Genomic DNA, 25,042 nt, shown 5'->3' with positions numbered 1-25,042 from the left:
ATCTACCATCAGATGTGATCGTTTGCCCCAGGTACTTAAATGTTTGCTGAATATCAAATAGAACAGATAGAAAAAGAAACAGAAAGTGTCTTCCACTCATTTTAATTCATTATCTCCCAAATACAATTGTTACATAAATCTCTCAAACTGATACTACTAGTAAATTAAAATACAAAAACAAGAACATCAAAAACAGAAGATTCATTCTGAAAAATAAAGAAATACTTAGAAGAAAGAAAACTAATAGTGGAAAATTACAGCTTGCAAAACAGTCTACTTGTTGAAAATACTTGAACGCATCTAGGAAAGTCTAACGCTCTGCAACAACAGCTTCATTTTCAGAATTTGACAAGATAATATTTATATGACTGAGATAAAGGGCGTAAAATAGGGTATTAAATTTGTACTGGGCAGTGAAATTGATCCAGTCAATGATCGTTGAACCAACTACACAGGCGCGGATTTTTGGCCCCATATTGAGATCCTTTGCAAAAGTACATACAACTAGGTCCATTTCAGCTTCTCCTGAAAAATTTACGAGTAAACATTCAATTGAAGCCATGGTCCTGACCAAACAAACTTGAAAGTTGTGAATTTTGCTAATAGAACAGTGTAACCACCAAGTAAGACCTACGACCTAGTTGCTGAAGAAGATATACCAAGTCCGTTAATCTTGGGTCAGGCCTGAGGGGAAGCAACTAAGAAACTTTGGCCTAAATGTCAAAACCTCAATTAGCTGATCTTGATAATTTTAAACAATGATAATTATAAACTAGAATCCCCGAAATATTCTATCGCAATAACGATATCCATGACATAAAGACATTAAATACAACATACTAACATTTAATGCATTAGTTGTATCAACTTTCCATTTGTTTATTACTATAATTGTATCAACTTTCCATTTGTTTATTACTACGTGGATGAGTTGTCAAAATCTCGTGAAATAATTTTTGGGTTTTAAAATAAGGATTTTTAGCGTTCCTAAACGCTTTCGAGTGCAGAACAGAATTGGAACAGAAATATAACTATTACGCAGCGATAACTAATAATAGCAAATTTCCGTTAAGTATTGCTGCCTAGGGTTTGACACCTGAGACGCTGGCCATATTTTGACCAACTGAATTACATTTATCATTCAGACGACCAATAAATCATTACATGTATGCCAATTGTATGAAATAGAGGATCTTGGTCCTATCACATAAATCGTTTACTAATACCATACGAATGCATTTCTGAAACGTAGATTATATTCCCTGGTTTTTAAATAATATTTCTAACTGCCATTAAATTTTGGTTGAATCTGTTGGGCTCTGGGCTTCCATAAAGTGCGAGAACTTACCAGCTTGAAGTTACCTTGATTCCTATTCTGCGCGGGCAGTTTACAAAAAGGAGCGCTTTCGTCTCTAGTTATCTGGGAATTCGTGTTACCAATAATACAAATGGGATAGCCAAAGCTCATGAATTCTCCCCACGGTCTGATATCAGAATGCCTTTCAAAATACATGAAAGGTTCGACTGAAAGGACCTTCTAATGAACCGAATGTTTGCAACAACCACAAGAACAACGATAATAGTTATTTCAATAATTTTTTTGCTTTTAATTGCACCAAAGGCTAGTAGCACCAAAGAACGAGCCTGAGATAATAAGGGGTTTTAACCTGGGTTTTTTGTGGATGATCTCTTTTCTTTCAAGACAGTAACACTACTACCATAATCTCTAAACTGTTGGCATTAGCTGGCAGTACATATCAACTGTCTTGATTCTTTTCCATGATATTACAAACTGCCTGCCTGTCCCCCTCGTACGATTCTTAGGTGCTGATAAGCCCTGGCATGATCTAGCTAAACAAAATTCAAACTGGGCTGAAACATTTTTAGCGACCAACCGGCTTTTAGATCTCTTTGTTAGTTAACAATGTACTCAAAACACGACATAAATTTAAATAACTGGAATAAAAACTCTTAGGTTACTAAATACCCTAGACAATAACCAATAAGAATATTTTTGAGATGCCTAGCAGCTAATTTTTGTGCAATAATTCTGCGAACACCATGATAATTTTACGCTCATTTCCGTATCACACTGACCGTCTACTGGTTGTTTTGATACGGTTTCTTGGCAGCGCTTTCATCCAAGAAGAGCTCATTTTCAAGATTAACAAACGTCCTGTACGTGCTCTATAATGGGTTTATCGACTTAAACTAACGATAAAGTGCTATCTCAAGATATCAAAAGGCTTTATTGTGAGGCCGAAGGGAGCCAGCTCCATGAAATCCGCCTGACACAAAAGCCCTTACTACAGTTTGCTGTTATCATTTATAAAGAGTTACCACTTGCCTGCCGGGCCTATCTGAATATATAATAGCACAGTTTGAGTAGCACAATATGGCTAGTTATTCGAGCAAGTTATGAAAGCTCTGTCCTGGACTTAGTTCAAAATTTCCAATAAAATAGCTTTGTATTTCATCCCTGTAGTCTCTTATTTCGACAGTCGTTTGGTGACAAAAATGTCGCAATCGACTCGTAAATCGAGACACGTGGATTAGTAACTGACCGTGTAATATATCGTTTAAATTTTATATATGGTCTACGCGCCCCTTTTAATCTCACAGCACAGCCTCTAACCAAATAAATTAACTAAATATAAATCTTGCGACAATCTCAGCGATGACGAGGTACTTTGGTATCTTTTAAAGTCATATGGTGCGAAGCAGGTCTTTAAAAAGCTCGTGTCCTGCAAATACAATCTGCATTTGTCCTGAGAAATAAAGTTATTTTGCATCGAATTATGGACTGACGTATATTGTGATAGACTTTGGTCCTAACAACTAACCAGCTTACGTCCTAGAAAGCGCCCTAAAAGTGCACCGGCGTCGGTCCTCTTGAGTTACTACTGCATGTGTACAGCTTTTGTTTGTTGATACAATAACTGTCACTGACCAACTTTCTTTGCGGCATACACCCAACGAAAGGGATGAAATACCGAATTCCCCCCGACCTGATACGCAGCACTACATGCACTTCAAATGTGCAGATGAACCCGTCTTTTGGACTGAACTCTCCTAGATTGATCCTCCCGACTTTATCTTCTAAGTGCAGTATCACCCTGCACCCTTGCAGGCCGCATGGCTCGTCCTCTGCCGACTCGATGATATCTTTAGCGACTTTCAATGCTACCCAGTCGCTTATTAGGGGGCAAGTGCATTCTGGGCTATTAGTAACAATTTCTTTAATCTGCAACGCTAAATTGTCCTGGGGGTCTAGATCTGTTATTTCCAAGAACGTCCCATAATCCCTGAGGCTCTCCCTCGACGATTCAAAGTTGTTGCTCTCTAAGAGATAAAAAACATTTAGTAGAATATGTGTGCGATGCAAATGTTATATGATAAAGTGGGGGCAATTGCGGTTATAACCCCCCCTTCGACCATACTTGCGTAACTAGGAGAAGATATAATTGATACGCAGAAAAAGAAACATCTATACGCACGTGGCCTGGTGTGAAAATAGAACCATAATATATTAAGAAGTCCAATATGACAGATGAAAAAGTCCGTCAAGATGATGACAGCATCTTCTCCCAAAATAAATCCAACCTTTGCGGAAGATGTGCAATTACGTCATAGCGTATCAGGCGGAGAGGGATGGGCTTTTCGTAAGTACCTGTTTCTTTTCCACAGTACCTCCCACAAAAGCACCCTGTTTTTCGTTTATAGGAACCCTTTTTATGTATGGAGAAACTGAAATGGTGGCTGGATGGTCTCAACACAGTGGTGTTGTGCTATCAAAATAACCAGCAATATTCTTGCATAAAATATTGCTGAAAACGACGGCAAAAGTAGAAACTGGCTACACCTCTGGCTTTTTAAGCAATAACTTTCTAAAAGGCAAACTTCAACCCAAGCCACCACCTTAAAAAGATTTTCATTTAGAGGCGGGAAATGGTTTCAATTCCTAGAAACAAAGCATTCCTAAAATAGAGAGCTAGGGTGGGCTATACGGATTCCAACCCAAACAGAGCTGTGTGTTTGAATTGTTGGAAATCATACAATAGAGAAGCTAGGTTATTTACTAGAAGATGTTCTGGGAAAATCTGACAAAACGAGTGCCAACCGTGAATTCATTGAACTCGCTAATTCTTAAACGGCAAACAATACACCCATTAATTTCTGATATGTATCATACTCTGCATGGGACAGATTTTTTGCATTAGGAGGCGCTTCTGAACTTTGTTTGCCTTTGATGTTGACAGAGCACTGCTCTTTGACTCACAGATGCACGTCAAAAATGACTCATGCACGTACTCCGTGTCCCAGGTAGGGGTCACTTCTCGTAACATGGAAATGGGTTCTATTTATCAGCCGGAACATAGTGTTTGGCCGGAAGAATGAACAAGATTTAGATAGAATGGGCAAGTTAGTTAAAAATTTAACCCATCAATACACAAAGTTCCCTTCAAAACTCGCTTCTCTCTTAGCCAAGCCAGGGATAAATTATTACGAAAAGGGTAAAGGGGGCCCTTGTGAAAAATTTCTCTAAAAACAAAAGCAAAAAGTAGATGGACCACTTTTTGGCATGAACAAAGGAGGGCTCACTCTACAATTATTTGTGATAATTCATAAAAAAATGGCATTGCACTTTTCCTCGTTTATAATTAGCTCCACAGTCCTTTGCAATCCAATCCCCAAAACCTTTCTGTATTGCGAGACGGAATTTCGGGACAGAATCGAATATAAGAAGGGTCTGCGGTTTGTGTATTCCTGGTAATTGTTTAGCAAATCTCTTGTGCAATCATACTGAGAAAATCGAACCACAATGGTTAGGTCTTGAAAATGGCTCCATCCACCAGTTAAAAAACAGAAATCTGAGGGGGTCGGGCGGATACTGACATTTTCTACACTCTTTTTCTTGTGTAAGAATACTATTTAAAGAATTTTCATGTTCAAAATCCTACGATTTTTAAAATATTATAACAATATTTTTCCCCTGAAATCATTGAACCAAATAAGAATACTTTAAGAATATATCCCGGCTCGAAGCGAAAATTTCGTAATAATTATGAGATTGGAAAAAATGATATGGTATTCTTATCAAAATTAGGGTAGAACAGTTTTCCAATCTCTTTTCTTCATGATAATTTTCTCGACAGTTTTACTTCGTGACTTATTCGGAGATTTTCAATGATTATGATGACCAAGACTTAGATTTCCAGAATCTCCTCAGCAGACAGACACTTCTTTCCAATAACAAGTTCAGTGGCGTAGCGTGAGCGCAGAACTTAGGCATGCGGTAACATAAAATATACGGCTATGTTGAATGAGTGTAATCGTAATTTCAGCTTCTAAAAATTACAAGCGGTAATTAATGATAATCGTGATAGCAAATTTTGATTTTCAAAGTAACAAATCATTTGTACTCTAATTCTAATCAATCAAGGTGTCTATTCTTTGCATCAGAGGCTCCGACAGAGGTTGGAAAGTGAAGGGGGGCCAAGGGAAAAATTATCACCCATGCCAAAGTTTTTTGAAAAAAGCTCAATTGTTTAGCAAGAATTTTCAGAATAACTCCTAGTGCTAAAACTGCTTCGCAAAAGATTTTATTCTTATTCATATTCCTCAAGAAAAGGCATCACCTAATGCCCACCTAATGTAAGAATTTTTTATGCTATAACGAAGCTGGGGATTCCCGCAAGGAGGAGCTCTCCACATTGCGAAATTGTTAACACACTGCAGCGCCTAAGCGAACAGGAGCAACAGTTTCTGCTCATTTTTTACTCTCATAGTTAACGAAGATGAAAATAGTGAGCTGTGAGAGTTGTTAGAATTGAAGATGCTTCCATGTGTAAAGTTTCAGAAAGTTAGTCCCGGCAAATCATCATGTATTTGGCAAGGCTTGCGCTCAGGTCTACCGCATGCCCTGGTCCGTAAATTCTGACTATACTGGCAAGCCTTTTGACTTGAATTACGGAATGTGGATCATGACAAATAGACTCTGACCCCACTTTGACGAAACCATTTCTCTTTTCAACAGTCACAAAGTATGAAAGGGAAATAATTGGATTTGAAATGATGTATCACGCAAAGAATATTCGCAAAAAGCAGCTTATAGGTAGAAAAATGTTGTGGATTATCAAATATTTGGGAAGGCTTGCGCTCAGGCCGACCGCAAGCTCCAGTCCGGAAAATTCTCACTTCTCTCAGAAGCTTCTCTCGAGTTGCACTGAAGCTGCACTGGAGCATCACATGTTTCTCTTATTTCAGACAGGCAAAAAGAGTGATGTGGAGGGGCTTCAGTTTTTCAGATTTTTCGAATTTCATAATTTTTAGCGATCTGTTTACTTGGGAAAATAGCCCATTGGGGCCAATTGGCCTGTTGGCGCTAAAGTTCACCGCAAGCTGCTCATGACAAGAAAGAGAAGCCGTTTATTGCGGAAATTGTTATGCATTGAAAGTGTTGCAAGAATTTTAGAATTTGTCTATAAATTTTTACGCTTGCGCCGCAAGCGTAGCATACATAGACGCTACGCCACTGAACAAGTTCCATGCTATTTTATCGGTATTCCAGTCAAAAGGAGTTTCATATCGACACTCAATGCTCCCACTGGCTAAAGGCACGAAAAGAAACAACCAGTGGTGTACCCAAGGGGGGAAATAGGTACGGACCCCCCACTTTTCTAAAAATGGTCCTCGAGATTTGTCCAAGAACGATGTAAAACCCGGGGGTATTTACCATAGCTAACAAGAATCAAATAATGGGGAAAATTTTTTGCAAAAAGGGCGTTTCCCTACATTTGCACGTGCTTGAAGGGCGTGGCCCAAAAAATTTCCCAGCCCCTGCTGCAGCTCGCCATTGGAGACAACGGTAACACTACACAATAGATAGAAATGAGGCCCCCAGGGTTCCGGAAAGGGAACATAGCAACATTTTATGTTTTTAACTTGAACCAAGGTAAAAATTCGACAAAATCTTAAAAGGTTTTTAGGGAACATTTAAGGAACATTGTTGGGTACAGGGGAGGGGGTATTTTTGATAATTTTCTCTTTGTTCTCTTGTCTCTTTGCATTAAAATTATTTTTGTTGCAACGAAAGCAATGAAATTGCAATAGTAGCCTAACATGATTTGAGTAAATATAACCACAATCTACAAACTGAAGACCATAATTTAGCCCTGCAAAATGTAATCGAACTAATGCAAAATTTTCGACAAACGTTGGAGACAATAAATGGAGAGGAAACCCCCATTTCGAAGTTGCCTTTTCTCGATTTTCATAAACAAAGCTCTCTATAAAAGCAGATTATTCATATTCACCTTGAAGTTCCATAAGATGACTTTGTCGTCTTTAAATCTTGCAAAAAAGGCAAAAACCATTTGATACACACTGCATAGGCTCAAATAATATTCGTGTTCTGTCTGCCATATGGTTGGGGAAGAATTTCGTAAGACTAGGGATGTCCTGCTGAGAGCCAATGTATATTGTGTTAATAATAGGCACAAGGATCAAATTGTTTAAAGTTGGATATCGAATTTCGTGTCTCAATAACATTGGGTTCAAGCAGAGACCCTTGGGGTGAATCCGACACACGGGGTTTATGAGCATCACAGATACACGGCAACGTGAACACAATTAGAATCGTTCTCTCCTCCACGCTGCATCTATCAGTGCTTCCGATTTCAGTGCCAATTGGCTTTCCTAACACACTTCTAATGCAATCAGGAAGTGCAGGAGGCATCTTTGCTTCTCGATTGCTACCAAAACGCAACAGCACCGCAAAATGAGTCAGTAGTAATCACGTCAATGCACGCGGCTTGCTAAACAGACCGTTTTCTTTCCAATTAGATTATCGCCTACCCTTCATCGAGTTTCAAGAGCTCTAACCTAGTTAACTTTCATAATTTTGGAAACACAAAGCAGTCTTCTTGTCTCTAATTATTCTCAAGAACGCAATTTTTAGCCTTCCAGAAATACCTTTAAATATGGCTAGATGACCCTGCCAAAGCCCCCCTTTCTAAAAAAATTTTCATAAAATACCAAGTACTGAAGTAGTGATGAAAATCAAAGAGCAATTAGTTACTGATTTCAAGAGTTGATAAAATTTGTGGTTTAATAATCGTATTTGCACCATTCTAGGAGATTCGTTTGATTCTATCGTAATCTTGTAGGTTTCATCAAAAAGTTTTGAATCCATGAGAAAACACTTACAATGCCTGCAAAAAGTCCTTGGAACACTCTGAGATTTCTGTGAATTCACGTGTCCCATGCTATTTCCATGTCAACAAGGAGGGTGCTGTTCCCCTTTCCCCTCATACAATGTTGATTAGTTAGCTGAAAACCATAGCTATGTAAAAATGTATCACTTGTACACAGTGGCGGAGCCACAGGGGGGGGGGGACTAGTCTCCCCACTTTTCCAGAAGGTTGGTCCTTGAGATTCTTGCAAACCTGACCCCTGACACACCCTTTGCCCCCCCCCACTCATCCCAGGCTGGAGCCACCACTGCTTGTACTTTAGGATTATTCATATTTCCGTGGCACAACATTGTATAAGGGGAGAGGGGATGTTGCAGCTTATGCACAACTAAATTATGGCCAGTGTTCCAAGAATTTGGGCAGGCATTGTACATGGAGAATGGAGTTTACAGATCAAAAATCGATAATTTCGACATGTTGGAGGAAGATGTGCCGTCTGCTTATGAAGAAACCACGGTGACTCTAACTACCCTTAAATACAATTAAAGGGCATTGCGGGCAGAAATGGTTAATATAAAATTGATTTGGCGCAGTTTCTTGGCTAAAGCCCAAGTAAACATCGATTTTGAAATTTACATATCAAATTAGAAGGCAGTAATTGGCTTGCCCTTTCATGCAACAATTATCTAACAACTTTAATTATCCAAAGTGGCTTAGTCATAAACAACAAATTGCAAGTCAGTGCCAGCAGGAACGCGCTGGAAATCCGCGACTTGTTAAAACTTGTTAAAAGATTTCAAAAGAATAATATGTTTTTATTGGAAAGCCTTTTGGCCAACGTGAGTTTTCTCACTCTCTACCTGTGACGGGGGAGGCCTTTCATTCTCTGATTTCCCTGAGAAAAGTTTTTAAAATATATAAGACGGAAACAACTAAATACAGCTTGAAATGCTTTGAAAATTTCCTAATTAATCAAATATTTTTTGTTATAGAATTGTGCCACAAATGGAATAATTTCTCAAGCTTCTGCTGAAAATCAGATTTAAGTGTTTGCTGTAAAGACTGTAATTAAATATTGCAAACCTTTCTCTCTCTCGGGTTCTTTATACGACACTGAATCTGATATCAGTCTATCGGATCTCTTGTCCTCGTCGCAGTCACTGGCATCTCCAAAAGCTGTTTCTGATGAAACGCTTTTCAGTATCGTCTTTATAAACCCCAAACTTTTCAAAATCCTGATCAGAAAAGAAGGCTTCGGCCTAAACTGATTCTTCGCGGAATCATCGTGAAGCAGACTGCGGCAACAGTCTTCTCGATTTTCATGAATTCTTGGCACCATTCTCAATCAGTCCTGTTTCCAAAAGGTGTATCAAACTCTTTTATAATCTAACCTCTGATGCCATGAACTCCGATTTTCGATTTGTGAACCCAGATTTGAAGATATAATTTTTTTTACCAGTCGAGCATCCTTCAACCACAAATTACTTAGTTTAATGTAAGACCAAACTTTAAGGTCGTTCTGTTAATTGCTGGTATCAGAAATCACCAGAATGACTGTAGCTTTCAAACGAAAAATGCTGCAATGCCAAGATGTGCCCTTTGCCAGAATAAAAAGATTTTTTGTCCTCAGGGAAAGACCATCGCTATTGTTTTTTGTTTAATTGTCTTCACGGAAGCCAATGAAATCCTGTATTGTTGTGACTTGTCATGGGAAAACTACTTAATTGTTTTCGGAATAGCCAATCAAAACAAAACAATAAACCAATGTCTCAGTGGAACTCCCGCGAACCATGTGAACAAATACAACCAGTTAGGCTAATTACAGGCAATATGTAAGCATGTTCCGGAAATGATAAACAAATTTCAGAAAATGAATCGATCTCTTTAAAAAACAGATAATCTAGTGTTTCAGATTTGACTTCCTCGGATTTCGAATGCAGTTTCGAAGGAGTCTTTTCTGTGTTTGGATAAAGGAGTTTTATTGAAGATATACTTTTTAAAAAGCACATTTCTCCGCCACACGTGCTTTTCAAACGTGTTATAACCCGCCCTTCAACAAAGGCCCAGGAAAGAATAACTTAACACCTTGGAAGGAAAGGCAGGTTGCAAAAAATTACGTAGTTTCACTAGTAAAAAAATACTCCTGGGGTTGCCAAAACGATAAACTGCCTGCAGGCACCGCGCAGACATTGGGCTAGCAGGGGCTATAGCCCCCTTCCAGTGGCGTACCCAAGGGGGGAATAGGGGGTCCGGACCCCCCCCCCCCACTTTTCTAAAATATGATCCTCGAGATTTGCCCAAAAATTATGTAAAACTCATTGGGGGGTGTAGTATACTGTATGCTTGTGTCAATAACAATTGTAAAATACTTTGCTATTTACCGTAGCTAACATTAATCAAATTATGGGGGGAAATTTTGCAAAAAGGGCGTTTCCCCGCGAGTGTCTGAAGGGCGTGGTCCAAAAAACTATCTAGAGGCTCCGCCCAAGACCCTTGAAATATGTAACGTGATTAGAGATCAAGTCTCTAAAAACAGCATTTTAAGAAAAGAAACAGCTAGAAACAGTTGATTTGCCTTTAAAGGATAAATCAATAACTTACAAACACAGTAATTGCATTCCACTCCATTTCCCCCATTCACAAAGAAATACTATATTGACTCCGTAGGGTGGAAATGAAGAAAAAATTCCCTGTTATCAGGTTTGCTACTCTGTTTTCTTTTGGCCAGGTTTGATATGTTCTGGTAAGATTTTTATATAATCAGTGGTAGGCTACCACTGGTAGCTGTAGTTAGGCCAAATTACACTGTAAATGTCCCTGAAAACAATGTAAAACGTTTTTGGTCCGTCAAAAAGAGGTCCAGTCAAAACATACCCACACCCCTAGCCACACCTTATTTGGCCCCGAAAATTTACGTTTTACGCTGTTTTGTGCAGTGATGAAAATTCCTTAAATTAATGCCTGTCGTCTTGACTAGAAACCCATTTTTGTTCATTTTCTTGGTGTTTTATCTTGTTAAATCTATCTTTATAGTAATTGTTATCTTCTCTGAAATAGACTGTTTATAAAAAATAAGTGGAAAGAAGCAAATATTTTCTTAAACCTCAAAAAATTCTCGGTCACGCCCTTTTCAGCCCACCCACTTTTAGAATGGTGCACGGTGCCTGACTGTCTGTATCAAAAAAGCTATTTCGATGATCTTTGTCGGTTGCAGTCAGGTTTCCATTGATGTATCTGTTTATTAACTGTATGAAATATATGCATAATTGCATACAAGTATTGCACGTTGGATATTCTCAAATTCGCCTTTTATCGAAAATTTGGGCTTTCAAACCCGTTTTATCTAGCCTGCGTGCAGACTCGGAATTTGAAAGGGAAGAAAAAGTAGACCGTTTTTTCTCTTCTCTTTTCAATTTGTCAACAGAGTTTGCACGCAGGCTATTTATATCCTGCTGAGTTTGTTTTATCGGAAAATTGTGGGCCAGACACCCTCCCTTAATTTAATCATTCAAGTTTGAAAAGGCCTCTCCATCTGAAAAGGGCTGCCGAGAGGTCTGGGGGGCCCTGGGGCAAAACCGATAAAAACAGGTCACATTAAATTAGCTGGGGCAAAACCGATCATTTTTGCAACCATGCCAATTAGTTAAGTTTAGACTCATTCTATTTTTAATTGGAATTTGTTGCTTTATGCGGCCCCCAAGACCTCTAGGCAATTTGCCCCCCTTACCCCTCCCCCTCTCGGTGGCCCTGCATCTTTCTAAGTTTTAACTTTCAGCTGCACTGGGTAAAACTAAACAGAAGCGCAAGAATGCCTGAGAGGTGGAGACAGACCCAACCACAGTCTCTAGTTCTTGCATCGCTTGTGTTTCGCTAGTCTTAAACCATAGTCTATTGAAAGGACTGGTTAGGAATGTCCAATGAGTCACGTGATTTATGTTGGAGCAAGTCCTTTTGGTGGTCACGTGACGACGAGCCTGCATCAACTCTGCGAACACAAAGATGGCGATTAAGAATAGAAGCGACGAAATTGATCTAGACATTTCTGAATCTGAATCACTGTGTATCTCTGAAATTGTGTTAGAAGATCAGGATCTTTTATTCGATGTCACTTTTATTTCCGACGAGGAGATACATGAGTTTATTGGTTTACATGATTTTGGTTGTGGTGAGTGTGGGAAAGAATTCAAGTCAAAGAAAGGCCTAAACATGCATTTGGCGAAGACGCACGGAAACACTTCAAATATAGCTATAGAAGAGGAGCAGTCATATATTTCCGATATCGATTTCTCTACTTTGGTAACTAAAGTCCTGCACAAAGTTACAGCCGAAGGGATCTTTCCAGAGGAGATCCGAAAAGCGTTCCCCACCGCACTCCCAGGAAATTTGTGCGGAGTTCTATCTGTGCTGGCCCAGAAATTTTTGGCTACAAAAAGTAAAGAGACTTTTTATGCAAGCTATTGTGAGGTAATAGCGAATTTACATAAATATTTCCCTCATCAAAAGCCGGAGCTTGTAAGTCTTTTTCTTGTAAAATTAGGGCCTGAACTGATCGCTTTGGCGAAAGAGAAGGATAGTGCAAAGAAAGATAAAGGCAAGAAGAAACCAATATGTTTCATAAAAGAGGAAGAAAGAGGGCCTTTGGCATATGTGATGGGTGCTGTAATATCAAAACTTTATAAAAAGTCAGCTTATGGTCATAGCACTTCACTTTGGAAAGAGCAAATTGAGAGCTTATTCACTGAAACTTTGCGTGTTCCCATTGAAGAAAACTCTTATTTATCCGAGCTTGATAGAGGGGGCCTTTGGAACCCCTCAGAAAAGCTGCTTAGGATTGCCGAGAAAATTGAAATGAAATTCCGTGTGGAGGTCCAGAAGAAAGCCAAAACAATTCCAATTAAAGAAATTATAAATGATGTGCTGAGTGACTCAACTGTTGTGTCTGTCTGGGATTCAATAATTTTAGATCATGAAGGTGCAGAGGTTGACCAAGAGTGTGCATGTCTTTGTTTACATAATATTGTTAAAATGTATGTTAGAGTTAGAAGCTTTTCTCATGCAAAGGATATTTTTAAAAGTTATCAAATTGAGCAGAAACTGGCTAAAAAGCAAAAATCCCTAAGAAAAGGACTTAAACTGCAAGAAAAAGACTCTTCTGCTTGTTAACATTTGTTTCTTTACCTTTGTATATTACTTTTCAGTAGCTGAATTTTTTATTCTGCACTCATTTTAGACAATAACTTATCTTCTAATAATACCTACTGCTTTGTGTCTCAAAGGCTGCCTTAATGTTCCTTATTTTGTCATTACCCTCTTTCTTGTACAACTACTGGAGGGCTTGATAGGGAAGGGGGTACCAAAATATATACCTTTTTATGGTATACAAAATATATAGATAACAGTGTTCAAGAATGGTACAATCGAATGGTTCGATCAGACATCACACGTTTTTTAAGTTTAGATGAACATCATTTCAAAACAACTCAACAGAACAGCAACTTGTCAACTAAAACTACAAAAGCCTATCAGTATAAATTAATACAGTTATTCCTAAGAGAAACTACAATAAAAGCAGCACATAAAAGCAATATCAAAGCTAGACACGTTATTTAGAAGAAACTTTATTATCTCTACAGTTGACTTGATAGTAATTATAAAGCCTTCATATGTTTGCTTTGAGATGAACATTTTTGCTCTCTCCTCCTTTGAGTACTCTCCAGGCCTCTTTTCAATATTTTCCTTCCACCTTTTCAAGTATTCTAGGAATACATCTGTCATCCATACTAGCCTTTCATCATCAACAGAGGTGTAAGGCTTGATCTTTGGATTTCTTTTACGCATGTGCTCTGTTGTTGACCTAACATTGCACATATCAAAAAGATCATTCACCATGAGGCAAAGATTGGCAGTTTCCTCTCCATCATCTTTCAAATAATGCCTCAATGCCAATGCCATACTTTTGCTGAGCACTTGAACTGCAAAAGAGACCCTCATCTTCCCATATGGAGTCACATGTATGTGATCAGGACCAATCTTGAAGAGACGATGTAGACCATTTTGCTGATCATTAGAGAAGGCTCTTGCAATGTGACTCCAAATCAAGTATTTCCCATCATTCCACATTAGTCTTGTAGACTTTTCAGAGAATCCAGAGGATAAAAGACAATTTCTTGTTGTTTTTATCAAATGGGGGATGTCTGAAATGAAAAATATTTTGCGATTTGTATCTGCAAGGTTTACAGTGAAATGGCATAATGTTTCCTTTTCTGTATTATTTCCTGTTGCTGGGAATGCCTGGAGATTCTGGTGAAGCATGAAAAATTTCCTATTTTGTGATGCTCCATCGCAAACCACAAAAACTACTTTCAAGTTGAGAACCAGCTCAAGGGTAAATATGGCATCCCAGAATAATGGCCACAACTGAAAAGCTGTTGACCCACTTGAGCCAGTTAAGTGATAACTGAAGACAGCCTTTAAACTTGTACACAGGCCCCTTATCATAAACACCAGGGCATATTGTGCAAACTGTGTATTATCCTCAAATGAGACATAGTCAATGACTGGATCCCCAAGGTCCACATATCCAATAAGCTGACCAGACATTTTGTCAAATACAAGATCGTTGCGTATTTTCATCTCATCAAAAATAATGCCTATGTACTGTTGGATTCCTCCGAAATCAGAAGTTAGAGATGCAAGTTTGTTGACATTTTCTTTGACAATGCCAGGCCTTGCTTTAAATGTGTGCTTATAATTCCGCAGGCATCTTTGACTTGGCAGCACAAGAACCTCAGATAATTCATCATATGCAGATGAGCTTTTCGCTTGCAATGATAAGCAGAATCTGATGAACTGTGGGTGGTAGCGCCGACCTTTGGCAGATACAGTACTGAGACGTTGCTGCTCCTCCCAAACCAACCTCATTAGAGGTGTAGCATTCAGCTTAGAATTTCCTACTATGCTTGTTATATCTTTGTGAAGATCATCACTTACATCAAGTCCATTGGAATCTATTTCTTGCTTAATCTTCATAACTTGATTTTCAAGGTCTCTGCATTTCAGTCGGCTGGCTTTCACTGTAGCAACAAGCTTACTTTGACTACATGCTGAAAGTGGGGCTTTATCCTTAGCTGGGACGGCTTTTTTGGACTGGTTTGCCCTTGCTTTCAACTTTAGATTGCAACTTGGACATCTGCCGTTTTCAGCATTTGGTAATAAGATAACAGAGCAATCTTTGCTTCTAAATATTTGAGATGATTCAAATGGGTCAGAGTTGGTATTCAAGATTGGTCTTTTTGGAACTGCATGTAAGATTGTGTCTTTACACCAATTACATGGTATACCACAACAAATACACGAAGTTTCCAAAAAGTTTAAAATCTGCCTCACAGAGTTACTCTGTATATCCAGGTTTGGAAAAGATGGTATTCTCCAGCCGAAATAAAAACATTTTGTGTCCAATGGTTCTTTATTAGAGACAGTTACCGAGAATCTTGGTACATACATTTCTGTATCATCAAGGAACAAATTTATCATGTCTTTTTCTACCTCTGTACGCCATGGAATTAACTTCATTTTTCCTATGCTTTTCTCCACTGTTTCGAAAGACTCGTAAATTGGCTTCAACAACGGATCTTGAATTTTGCGTTCGACAACTCTCCTTTCTTTGAAATTTTCGCCAGCGTCAAAAGATTTTTTAGGCAAATTTCTTGTCGGAATGCTCCCGGTTCGTAAGACTTTTCGTTTAGGAAACACATCAATATCATCTAAATCGAAATGAATTTCACACAAATGAAAAGTATTTGCGCGAAACTGCCTTTCCAAATCGGCATCTTTAACTCTTGTCCTACACACAATCCTTATCCACTCAGCTCGTGCTTCCTCCTTCTTATTACGTGTATCCTCTCCATCTTTGTCACTTACAGTTGGTATTTTAAAAAACGACAGTTTTGCACCTGATGAGGCCCTGCTATTGTGACAACCAAGAAACCCGCAGTTTTCTCCGGGCATTATGTAAAAGATGAAGTAAGAAACGAGACGATAGTAAAGATCACATTATTACGCTGTCATTCTGGCCTACTGAATTTTCTCTATTCTGAGACCGAGATGATGCCGGCTCGTCGTCACGTGACACAAAATTACCATAACAATAACATAGCGATCGAAAGACAATAGGATTCCTAACCAGTCCTTTCAATAGACTATGCTTAAACTTAGGCTACGTTCACATTACTCCGTTTTCGATGAGATTCGTTTTTGGCAGCAAAAACGGAGCTGTTTTTATCTCTGTTCACACTACTCCGTTTTCAGACAGAAACAGATATCTATTAATTGGTGTTCACACTAGTTCTCAAAAACGCATCTGTTTTTCTCTTTCTGAAAACGAGGCTTCTGATATTGGCGTTGTTAGCGTTTTCAAATTGTTCCGTTTTTGGTGTTCACACTACAGAGTTGCGTTTTTGTTTAGCTCCGTTTTCATTTCGCTCCGTTTTTATCATCGTTTTCATTTAGCTCCGTTTTTATCATCGTTTTCATTTAGCTCCGTTTTTGGGGTAGACTAATGTGAACTGGATTTTGATCTGCTCTGTGTGGCTTTTTTATGACGATCTCCGTTTATATTCTTCCAAAAATGCTCAGCTTCCAATCAATAAAGCATTTCTACCTACTGAATTAAAAAAACCAGCTGGGAAACTTTTAGCCAAAATTTGGATACCAAATAAAAACAGATCCAAGTTTCTTATCAAATGAAAAACATGTAGACTAACTGGAATGGAGCCCCCGATTATACGAACTTTCGGTTCCTTGCACCATAATTTAATCTTCTATTGATCAATTCCTTCTATTAACTCGAACTTTTTCTTGATAAAGGAAAATCGCAACAATTTATTACTGAAAGAGAAACCCGGCTGATGAGCTTGATCTCATGTTATTGCGAAAAGGTCACGCTTGATGATGCATCATGGGTAATAAGGACATTGCTTCGTCCAAAATGGTGGATGTGCTACGACGATTTGTTTGTTTTCATTGCTTCGTTTTTGGTTAGTTTGAGAATTTTTTATTCGGGAAGTGACTCTAGCAAAGAACAGGGCCGCCGGAGGCAGATTTGAACGGGGGGGACGAATAAAAAGGGCACACAAACATATTTTCCGAATCATTACTATATGCCAAAAATACCACAGCTTTCATGGTAATTAAATTACGGTAATTTAGACATTTATAAAAGAATAACACACATTGCATATAGTAAGAACTATCTTCCCTGAACGCAGACATGGCTATGTACTCGATTTAGGGACCACGGACTCTTGATCATACTTGACTGTATAACTCCTCATCTCATTTATATTTCTATTGCAATATGTTGTACTTAATTTTCTTATAATTTGGTTAAGCGACAGGCACACATCGTTCTCCTACACCTGTGGCAGGTGCAATATACTCAACAAATGTCCAGATTTAATGCAACATATCAATGAATCCACATTGATGCAATCATACATGCAAAATTAATAAGAACTTTTAAATTTAAACCCAAATTATGATGTAAGGAGCTGAAACGAATTTTCGAATTTTTAGTCTCTATCTACGTCAAAGCGAATCCCAGTCCCTATTATTTTCAGAGTTTCAGTCACTATGATTATCTAAAGTTTATTCGAATAATAATTCTAATTTTTTATTTTTACATTTAAACAATTTTGTCCCTACCCCGCTCGAAGCACATAATTCTATTCCCCACCATGAAATATTTTTTTAAAGGTACAAAATTTCAAGTTCAAGTCATCTTCGCGCAGTTGGCCGAAGGTGCGGGCACGTTTTTCACTGCCATAGTAAAATTAATTTACAACGTTGATTAGAATTATCTCAACAGTCTTTTCTTTGTGTATCGAAAGAATCATGTAGTGGTTAAGTCATTTTCGGAACATTTTTTAAATCTCCTTAGACTTTGTTGCTGAAAACATACTAAGGACATTTTTCTCGCCCAAGTCTTTTCGGCAGTCTCTTTGCCAGTTGACAGGTTCGTCACAGGAGTATGCGCCTTTTGCATCATGCCAATCCACATCATGAAATATATTTGCATCAAGAACTTATGAAAATTTCAGTGAATAGTTTTCCAACAATGCTTAGATTTAGATCATTCTACTTAACTTAACTTAAGGCAGAATATCTGGCAGTGAAAAAATACACGTAATATATTTTTCAAAAAAGACACTTTTCTCACTTTTTGCAATTAGGGGGGGGGGGCTGTGCCCTCTTGGCCCTCTAGCTCCAGCGGCCCTGAAGAACTCAACCTGACAAACTCGGAGACAATGCAACTTGATCTTGTGGCCAAGAAATCAAGAGCCTAAGCAATTGGGCGGGGAATTGGGAAATTAGGGGGGAATCGAGAAATTGGGAGAAGAATTATATAAATATTCACATTTGAAGTTTGTCGTCTCAAACTCTTAGTAGCAAAGATTGATGCTGCAAGATGTGAGTAAATTCATTACAGGGAATATTGCAATGGCGACGCCAGCTACCGCAGAATGGGAAGGATATGGGCGTAATCAGTGAGACCACGCCCTTTTGCCTCGTTTTAGTGCTTTGTACCAGGAGAATTTTCCTAAGGCGAAAAAATGACCTACCTCTACCTAACCCTTTTTGATTCAATTTCTAGAAAAAATTCGTGGACTATGTATTGGCGAATATAATTACCCCATCCCCCCATATACCCTCCTTGCCACTACCACTGCTGAGGAAACATAGGCTAAATCACAAGCCAAAGTTCATATTTCCTATCCTTTATCTTAACATGATAGCAAGGCTATTGTTTTTCAGCTGATTGCGATAAGTAGGATAATCGACCGTTGGGAAAACTGGCATGGTCATTTCAACCCGGTGGTGATATCTCTATGCACTTTTTTATAAGAATCAATAAATTTAAGTTCAGACTGACTGTTCCTTATTTCTTTGAAAATCTGAGGCTGGATTGTTCTTAATTTGTTTTTAATCTAATATGGTGTTAGCAGTGCGAGTGCTAGCTTTTCGCTCTAGGGTGGTGTTCAGGCCTCATTTGCCAACAAAGTGAGTGAGACAGCCTTAATTTGCTGATAAATTTGAATATTCACCGAAAAAGCACCCACACATTGCTTAAAATCCTCGATTTTGAAATAAAAAGGTTGTTTTGCATTTTCCAGAAGCTCAGCCTCAGCTTGTTCTTAATTTGTTCTTAACTTTTGACCAATTTTGAGGCTCGTGTTCTTGTAAAATTGTTCTACAAAAAAAGAGTTTATTAGGCAGAGCGCAGTATGAAACGGTCTTAAAGTAAAAAAAGTGTATTAGACAGAACGCAGTATCAAACTGCACCACTTTTCAAATAATCAGATAAAACAACCTATCGTTAGGTCATGTGCACTTTTATGTTGCCGGTTATAGGGGAAAAGGTACCCTAGGTACCAGACTCACTATATAGTGAGTCTGGTACCCAGGGTAGGGAAAAGGGCACATCTAGCGCCCTCCTTGAATTCCACTTACAGCAATTTAAGACACCTGTATCGTTGCGCTAGCAAATCAATAGAAAGAAAAGAGAGAAAGAGACAAAAGTGTCTCTATGACGCTCTTCGCTGCGCGACTTCTTTTTCTTGTATTTTGTCATTACGAGAATCACTACCCAGAATAAAGGATTAGCAAGAAGACTGTTCAGGAGCCCACAAGGAGGTGAAATTTAGATCGGGCAGTAGATAGACATTAACTTAATTTTTTTCGACAGAATACCAAAATATATTCAAGTTCTTCCAAGCCAATACATCCCTAAGACTCCCTTCTACTGGAAACAGTCCCCCGTACCTTCCATAGGTATACAATAAGAAACCAACAGATGCAGCAACATTATCTGTTGGTATCAATATTGTGAAGCAGGTTGCATAATTGTAACATGTATACAATCTAATAATATTTACCTTTGCTATACGTAATTGATATTGCAAACGTTATTCAAATTAAAAAATGGCAAATTCCTTTAAGTTAAAAGAATAGATTCTATTCAATACCCTCTCAGCCATTATCGGGTGAACATATTCTTTTTGATTTTCTCACTTTGTAAAATATATTTTATATCTAAATATAAAACAAAGAGCACACATGCTCCCATCAACTACACAAAGTGTAGTAACTCAATATTCATCAATGGTTTAGTATTCCAATTATCGTTCAATTGCAAAAATTTTCGAAACCATTTTGGAAGAGAGCGAACAATTTTGAAAGAATCTTAGGGACAAAGAGCAATCATTTATATGTTGGTGTTCTTGGAACCATGTGGCTAACATATTTACAACAAAATAAATTACTTTTGTTTGGTGTAAGATACATGCATAATCTTTCTCTTAATAATATGCATCATGAATATAAAAATTTACATTGACATTTCCTTATAGCTAACATAAAGATGTTAACAAAGGTATGTTTTTTTCCTATACAATTGTATATATGTCGATTAATTCACGATATAGTATTAAACAGCAATGCAATGCAGTAACGAAAACTTCAACTACTGTTTCTGGCTTGAACTAGAGTTTCCTAGAGTTTCTTTTGGGATATGTTGAGAAAGACACTCTGTCACTTGCAAAAACAAGTAGGCTACTATAAAGGGAGTTCGGAGTTTTCGTTAAATCAGGGTAAAAATTGACTTCTGGGAAAACTGGGGTGGACTTGCATAATTGGTGACGCCACTGCATAAGGTAATGAGAGCTTTGGTTGTTCTTAGCAGTAGAATTAGCAAATCCTTCCGTTTACTGCCTCAGGCACTCTATATGGCAAGGTATTTTTCGGAATGGGACAAATAATATTGTTTATATAGATTTTTCAGCAGATTTAGGTTTTCCAACATTTGCCAGAACCATAGAAGAGTTTATCTGAAGGCAATTTGACACTTGCCTGCCGACATGCTTCCATATGGGTTGCTTTGCCTGGAGCAGCACAAGCGTTTTCGTCTGCGAATATGAAATCAATAAGAAATATCGTCTAGCTAGCCTGGTTATTTTCTACTGGTAACTAATTTCTAAAGGTTTGCTAGTATACTAGTAACAAAGGACTTGCTTTGTACTGCCCATCTTGCTAATACTTGGTTTCTTCATTACGCAGCTTGGAGCTGTGTTAACGTGCCTATGAAGTCATTGTCTGCGGTGGGTAAATATCGAACTAAAACAATTTCAGGTATATGATATACAACAGCTGACGTCTTGCAGTATATTTCTGCAGTATGCTGCAATTTAGCAGGTGGGTGATGCTGGTTGCTGAACAACGAGTCGCTTGCAGATGTAGTTCAATCGAAATATGTCGTAACCGATGTTACGCCTTGTCACACTACAACGGAGCCTTTCTTGCATCGGCATGTCTGGTGAACAGCAACATGACAGTCTTTTGAGGCAGTTCTCCGCGATATCACACTCTGAGATAAAAAAAGAGCCAAATTACAGCAAAAACAGAACGGTTGCAATATACTTTTGTATTCTAAGCTGTGACATTATAGAATCGGAAATCTCCTTTGTTGACAATGTGAAGATAAGAGTAAAAGTTTAATCCAACTAACAAGCAAGGGTTAGTCAACACTAAATAAAAATGTGCTGCCTCTCGATGCCAACGAACTGTGCTGTGAATTAATAGCAAATAATTCGCAGAACCAGTGCACCTTGTAGCTCTTTTAAAAAAAGCTGTTATGGTTTTCTGCTATCGAGTAGATTGTTGTTAGCAAGTCTTATCATTATTTCATTACAACACGATTCAAGTAGCAATTCCATTATAAGGTCTTAGCTATTACATTTTAAAAATAGTAGACCCCATTCTCACTGTTTTGTCTTCTGTTTTGTCTTACGCACAAACATTTATGAGTTTTCTAACTTTTGTCGAATATAGCTTAGTAATTTGCAAGATCCAAAGTCGTTACTAGTCATTTTGTCACAGAATGATCGGAGGAAAACAAAAAGAATATCGAGGAAACATAATGAAGATTATTGTTTATCTGATGTTACCTTTTGAGTCGCTGCCTTGAATCCCATCCAAAATACTTTTACAAGCAGCAACTTCTTGGTACGATGAGCACTTCCCTGCAAAACAAGATGGATGTTTCTAATCACAAAACACTTTAAACAACAAGTAAATGCATTAAAAACCATATTTAAATCCTTTAAATCAGAACAAAACCATTGAATAAAGCTGGTTCTACTTGCCTGAAATGTCATCTATGATTAAGAATGCAATTACAGCAACAGCAAAGAGTATTTTGCTTCTAGCAAACATTTTCTTGATTGAAAATTCACTTTGGTGATAGTCTTTCTTTAGAAATTGTGTCTGTCTCGCTTGCCTGCTAGCACTCAAGTGAGACTTCGATGCAAGTCTGCATTTTTATAACCATCCCGGCGGACCAATCACTTTGCGTTCCCACGCTGGAAACTTCAACACTTGTCCTACCTGATATCTTGCTGAAAAGCGAGGTTACCAAACACTGGGGCATAAAGTCATCTCAGCCATTAACTATGCCATTTTCCCATGATTCAAATGTTAGCTATGATAATTTTAAGAAGATATCCATTTGTTTCCATGACTTTAAATCCAAACTTACGATACAAGATACACAGAGTGGGAAGAGGGCCTTTATCGTTACCATTTAGCGCTCGTTACAAGATTCGTGCCAGTGATCTCTTTTTGAAAATACAGGCTGGCAGCCGACATCTTCCTGAACAAAATGGAGTCAATAGAGCACAGTAAATAACAAATTTAACCATAGATCTGAAGATAAACTCTCTTATCCAAATAGGATTGCTCTTTAGGTGGGATATGACCCCTTGCAAACCGCTCTATTACGTGCAAAAACATTGGACGACTATCTCGTAACTATGGGGTATCAAAATCCCAACTTCAGAAAGTAATCTCATTTAATGCAGTTAAAATAGATGATCAACACTGCTAACGATGCACGTTATGGCTGGGACGGCTTTTTCCGAAGATTAAAATTCTTTTTTGCAAGCAAAGGTGCCACTTTTTGTAGAAATGTCTCTTCTTCGAGAGTTTTGAAAATGAGACCCATTTCTAGAAGATTATTGTTCTAGATAAATCAAAATTGTTCAAGATTTTGAAGGCACTTGGAGAGGGCAACTCCTAATTCTTTTTTTTCGGAAGATCTGTGTTAAAATTATGTCTTTTTCGTACAAGAAATAGAAAAAGGAGAAAATCACTTAAAAAACAAGCCACTTTCCGTTGCCTTCTGCATTGATACAACCTTTTTTCCATTGTAAAAGTGAGAGAATATGTAGTTGCTGTCCTGAAATGATTACTTTTCCAGAAAAGAAAGTTTCATAAATCTTAGACATACTTTGCAAAATTTAGGTTTTTCATAATCTTTGGACGTGTTATGAAATGCATCGAATGAATAAGACGGCTTCTCTAAAAGTGGCATTAAAATTCATAGTAAAAATGAAATTGATGTTTATTTGTTCGATAAATAATTTAAACTTTCTTTTGGTGTGTTTAGAACTTGTTGTCCAGAGTGCAATTTTGATGGGTGCCATCTCAGGCAGCTAGTGCAAGTACTGAATCCTTTTTCTGAAGCTGTAAGGTTAGAGAAAATATATTTACTTGATTCTTTTAAGTGCCACTTTTACAAATAGAGAAGAATCAAGACCTACCCACGATACCGAATGATGGCAAAGAGAATCAACAATTCCTATTTACTGCTGAATACTTATAAATCAAAAGCATCGAATCCTATAAGATTGCAAAAAAGATTTCAGATCAGACCGACAAGAAATCCCATCATAATACTGGAACCAAAAGAAGCTTGTTGCGTTGTCATAAAAATTACACATTTTGCAGACACATACAGACCAGCACTCAGATCACAATGATTTTTTCTCAGTGAACGACTGCTACTATGTCACTTTGTTCCCTAAATGGTGGGTACATGGCATTTGTGTTGGTTGTGAATTCAAGCACTGCTGACAAAGGGATTTCAGTATATAATACCTTGAGGTGAATGAGAACTTAATCGCCAGGCTCAGGAATTTCAAATTTTAGCCAACATTGTAGTGCAGTAAATCATCCTTGTCTCGGCTCAAAGGCGACCACTACTATCCCGCAAATTCCATCTCTCATTAATGTCTTATCACCAGTATTGACCGTTGATAGGGTCTTGTGGAAAAACCTGTTTTCCTAACAGGTCTTGCAGTGTAGCCAAACTTAACTCATGCTCATGATAGAAGTGAACCCATTAATCAAGCTCTTGAGATAAAGACTTGTGAATTGAGACAGTCTCTCAACTCAGATTAGGATGTCAAATGGGTGGGGGCAATCTAAATATACGGCCTCAGTACTATCTTCTCTGATCTTTTTCTCTTTTCAATCCTGGGTCCTACGGATAAGGTGGGAATGCAACAATCACGCTAATACCAGCAGAAAACTTCAGTTAGCATTTCAAAGCCTAAGAAGTGGATACGCTTTAGATGGAAAATATTATTTTCTTTTAGCAAACGATGTTTCTAGCTCTTGTCGTTTCATTTAATGCTAGATTTGCGATTGGTGCTAACATATAGCATCGAATGCTGCTAATAGCCGTTACTGTGCTGTTGGGATAGGATAGCTAGCTAGCAGCATTGGTGGCAACTGTGGGTCTCGTGCACGAGCAAGAAAACTGGTAAGAAGATCAGTACCAAAAATTAAATTCTAGTTACATGTGAACAGATTTATTTGGCCAAATAAGGAGTTGTTGGCCGGCTGATTAGAAACTTCTTTTGTGCCCACTTCATTCCACAAATCAAAAGGGTCTAATTACGTCACAACTGAGGTCACAGTTGACATTTCAAATCAATACGAGGACAATTCAT

At 38.1% G+C, this 25,042-nt stretch overlaps 1 protein-coding gene and 1 long non-coding RNA gene across 2 annotated transcripts; both read right to left on the bottom strand.

Annotated features, from left to right (window-relative positions):
- Positions 1–88: 88 nt before the first annotated feature.
- Positions 89–9,818, bottom strand: LOC135689417 (uncharacterized). Its single transcript, XM_065206633.2, has 2 exons — positions 9,279–9,818; positions 89–3,342 (listed from the first exon to the last, which is right to left on the bottom strand). The coding sequence occupies exons 1-2, from the start codon at positions 9,532–9,534 to the stop codon at positions 2,867–2,869; spliced, it is 732 nt and encodes a 243-aa protein (XP_065062705.2). The 5' UTR covers positions 9,535–9,818; the 3' UTR covers positions 89–2,866.
- Positions 9,819–20,357: 10,539 nt separating this feature from the next.
- LOC135689940 (uncharacterized) lies at positions 20,358–22,826 on the bottom strand. The gene is made up of 3 exons (XR_016143778.1): positions 22,394–22,826; positions 22,196–22,270; positions 20,358–21,615 (listed from the first exon to the last, which is right to left on the bottom strand). It is a non-coding gene; the product is annotated as an uncharacterized LOC135689940 (long non-coding RNA).
- Between the last annotated feature and the right edge of the window lie 2,216 nt (positions 22,827–25,042).

The sequence above is a fragment of the Rhopilema esculentum genome, chromosome 5 (genome assembly GCF_057945365.1).
Source record: "Rhopilema esculentum isolate cy_ngs chromosome 5, ASM5794536v1, whole genome shotgun sequence".
NCBI classification, from domain to species: domain Eukaryota; kingdom Metazoa; phylum Cnidaria; class Scyphozoa; order Rhizostomeae; family Rhizostomatidae; genus Rhopilema; species Rhopilema esculentum.
The sequence above is the reverse complement of the archived record's forward strand: the minus strand, read 5'-3'. Positions and strand labels throughout refer to the sequence as shown.

Bases quoted from the DNA above. Each gene is read 5' to 3' on its own strand.
- LOC135689417 (XM_065206633.2), bottom strand. From the start codon at position 9,534: ATGGTGCCAAGAATTCATGAAAATCGAGAAGACTGTTGCCGCAGTCTG. The intron at 3,343-9,278 runs GTTTGCAATATT...TTTATCTCTTAG, and splicing joins AGAACCCGAGAGAGAGAAAG to AGAGCAACAACTTTGAATCG.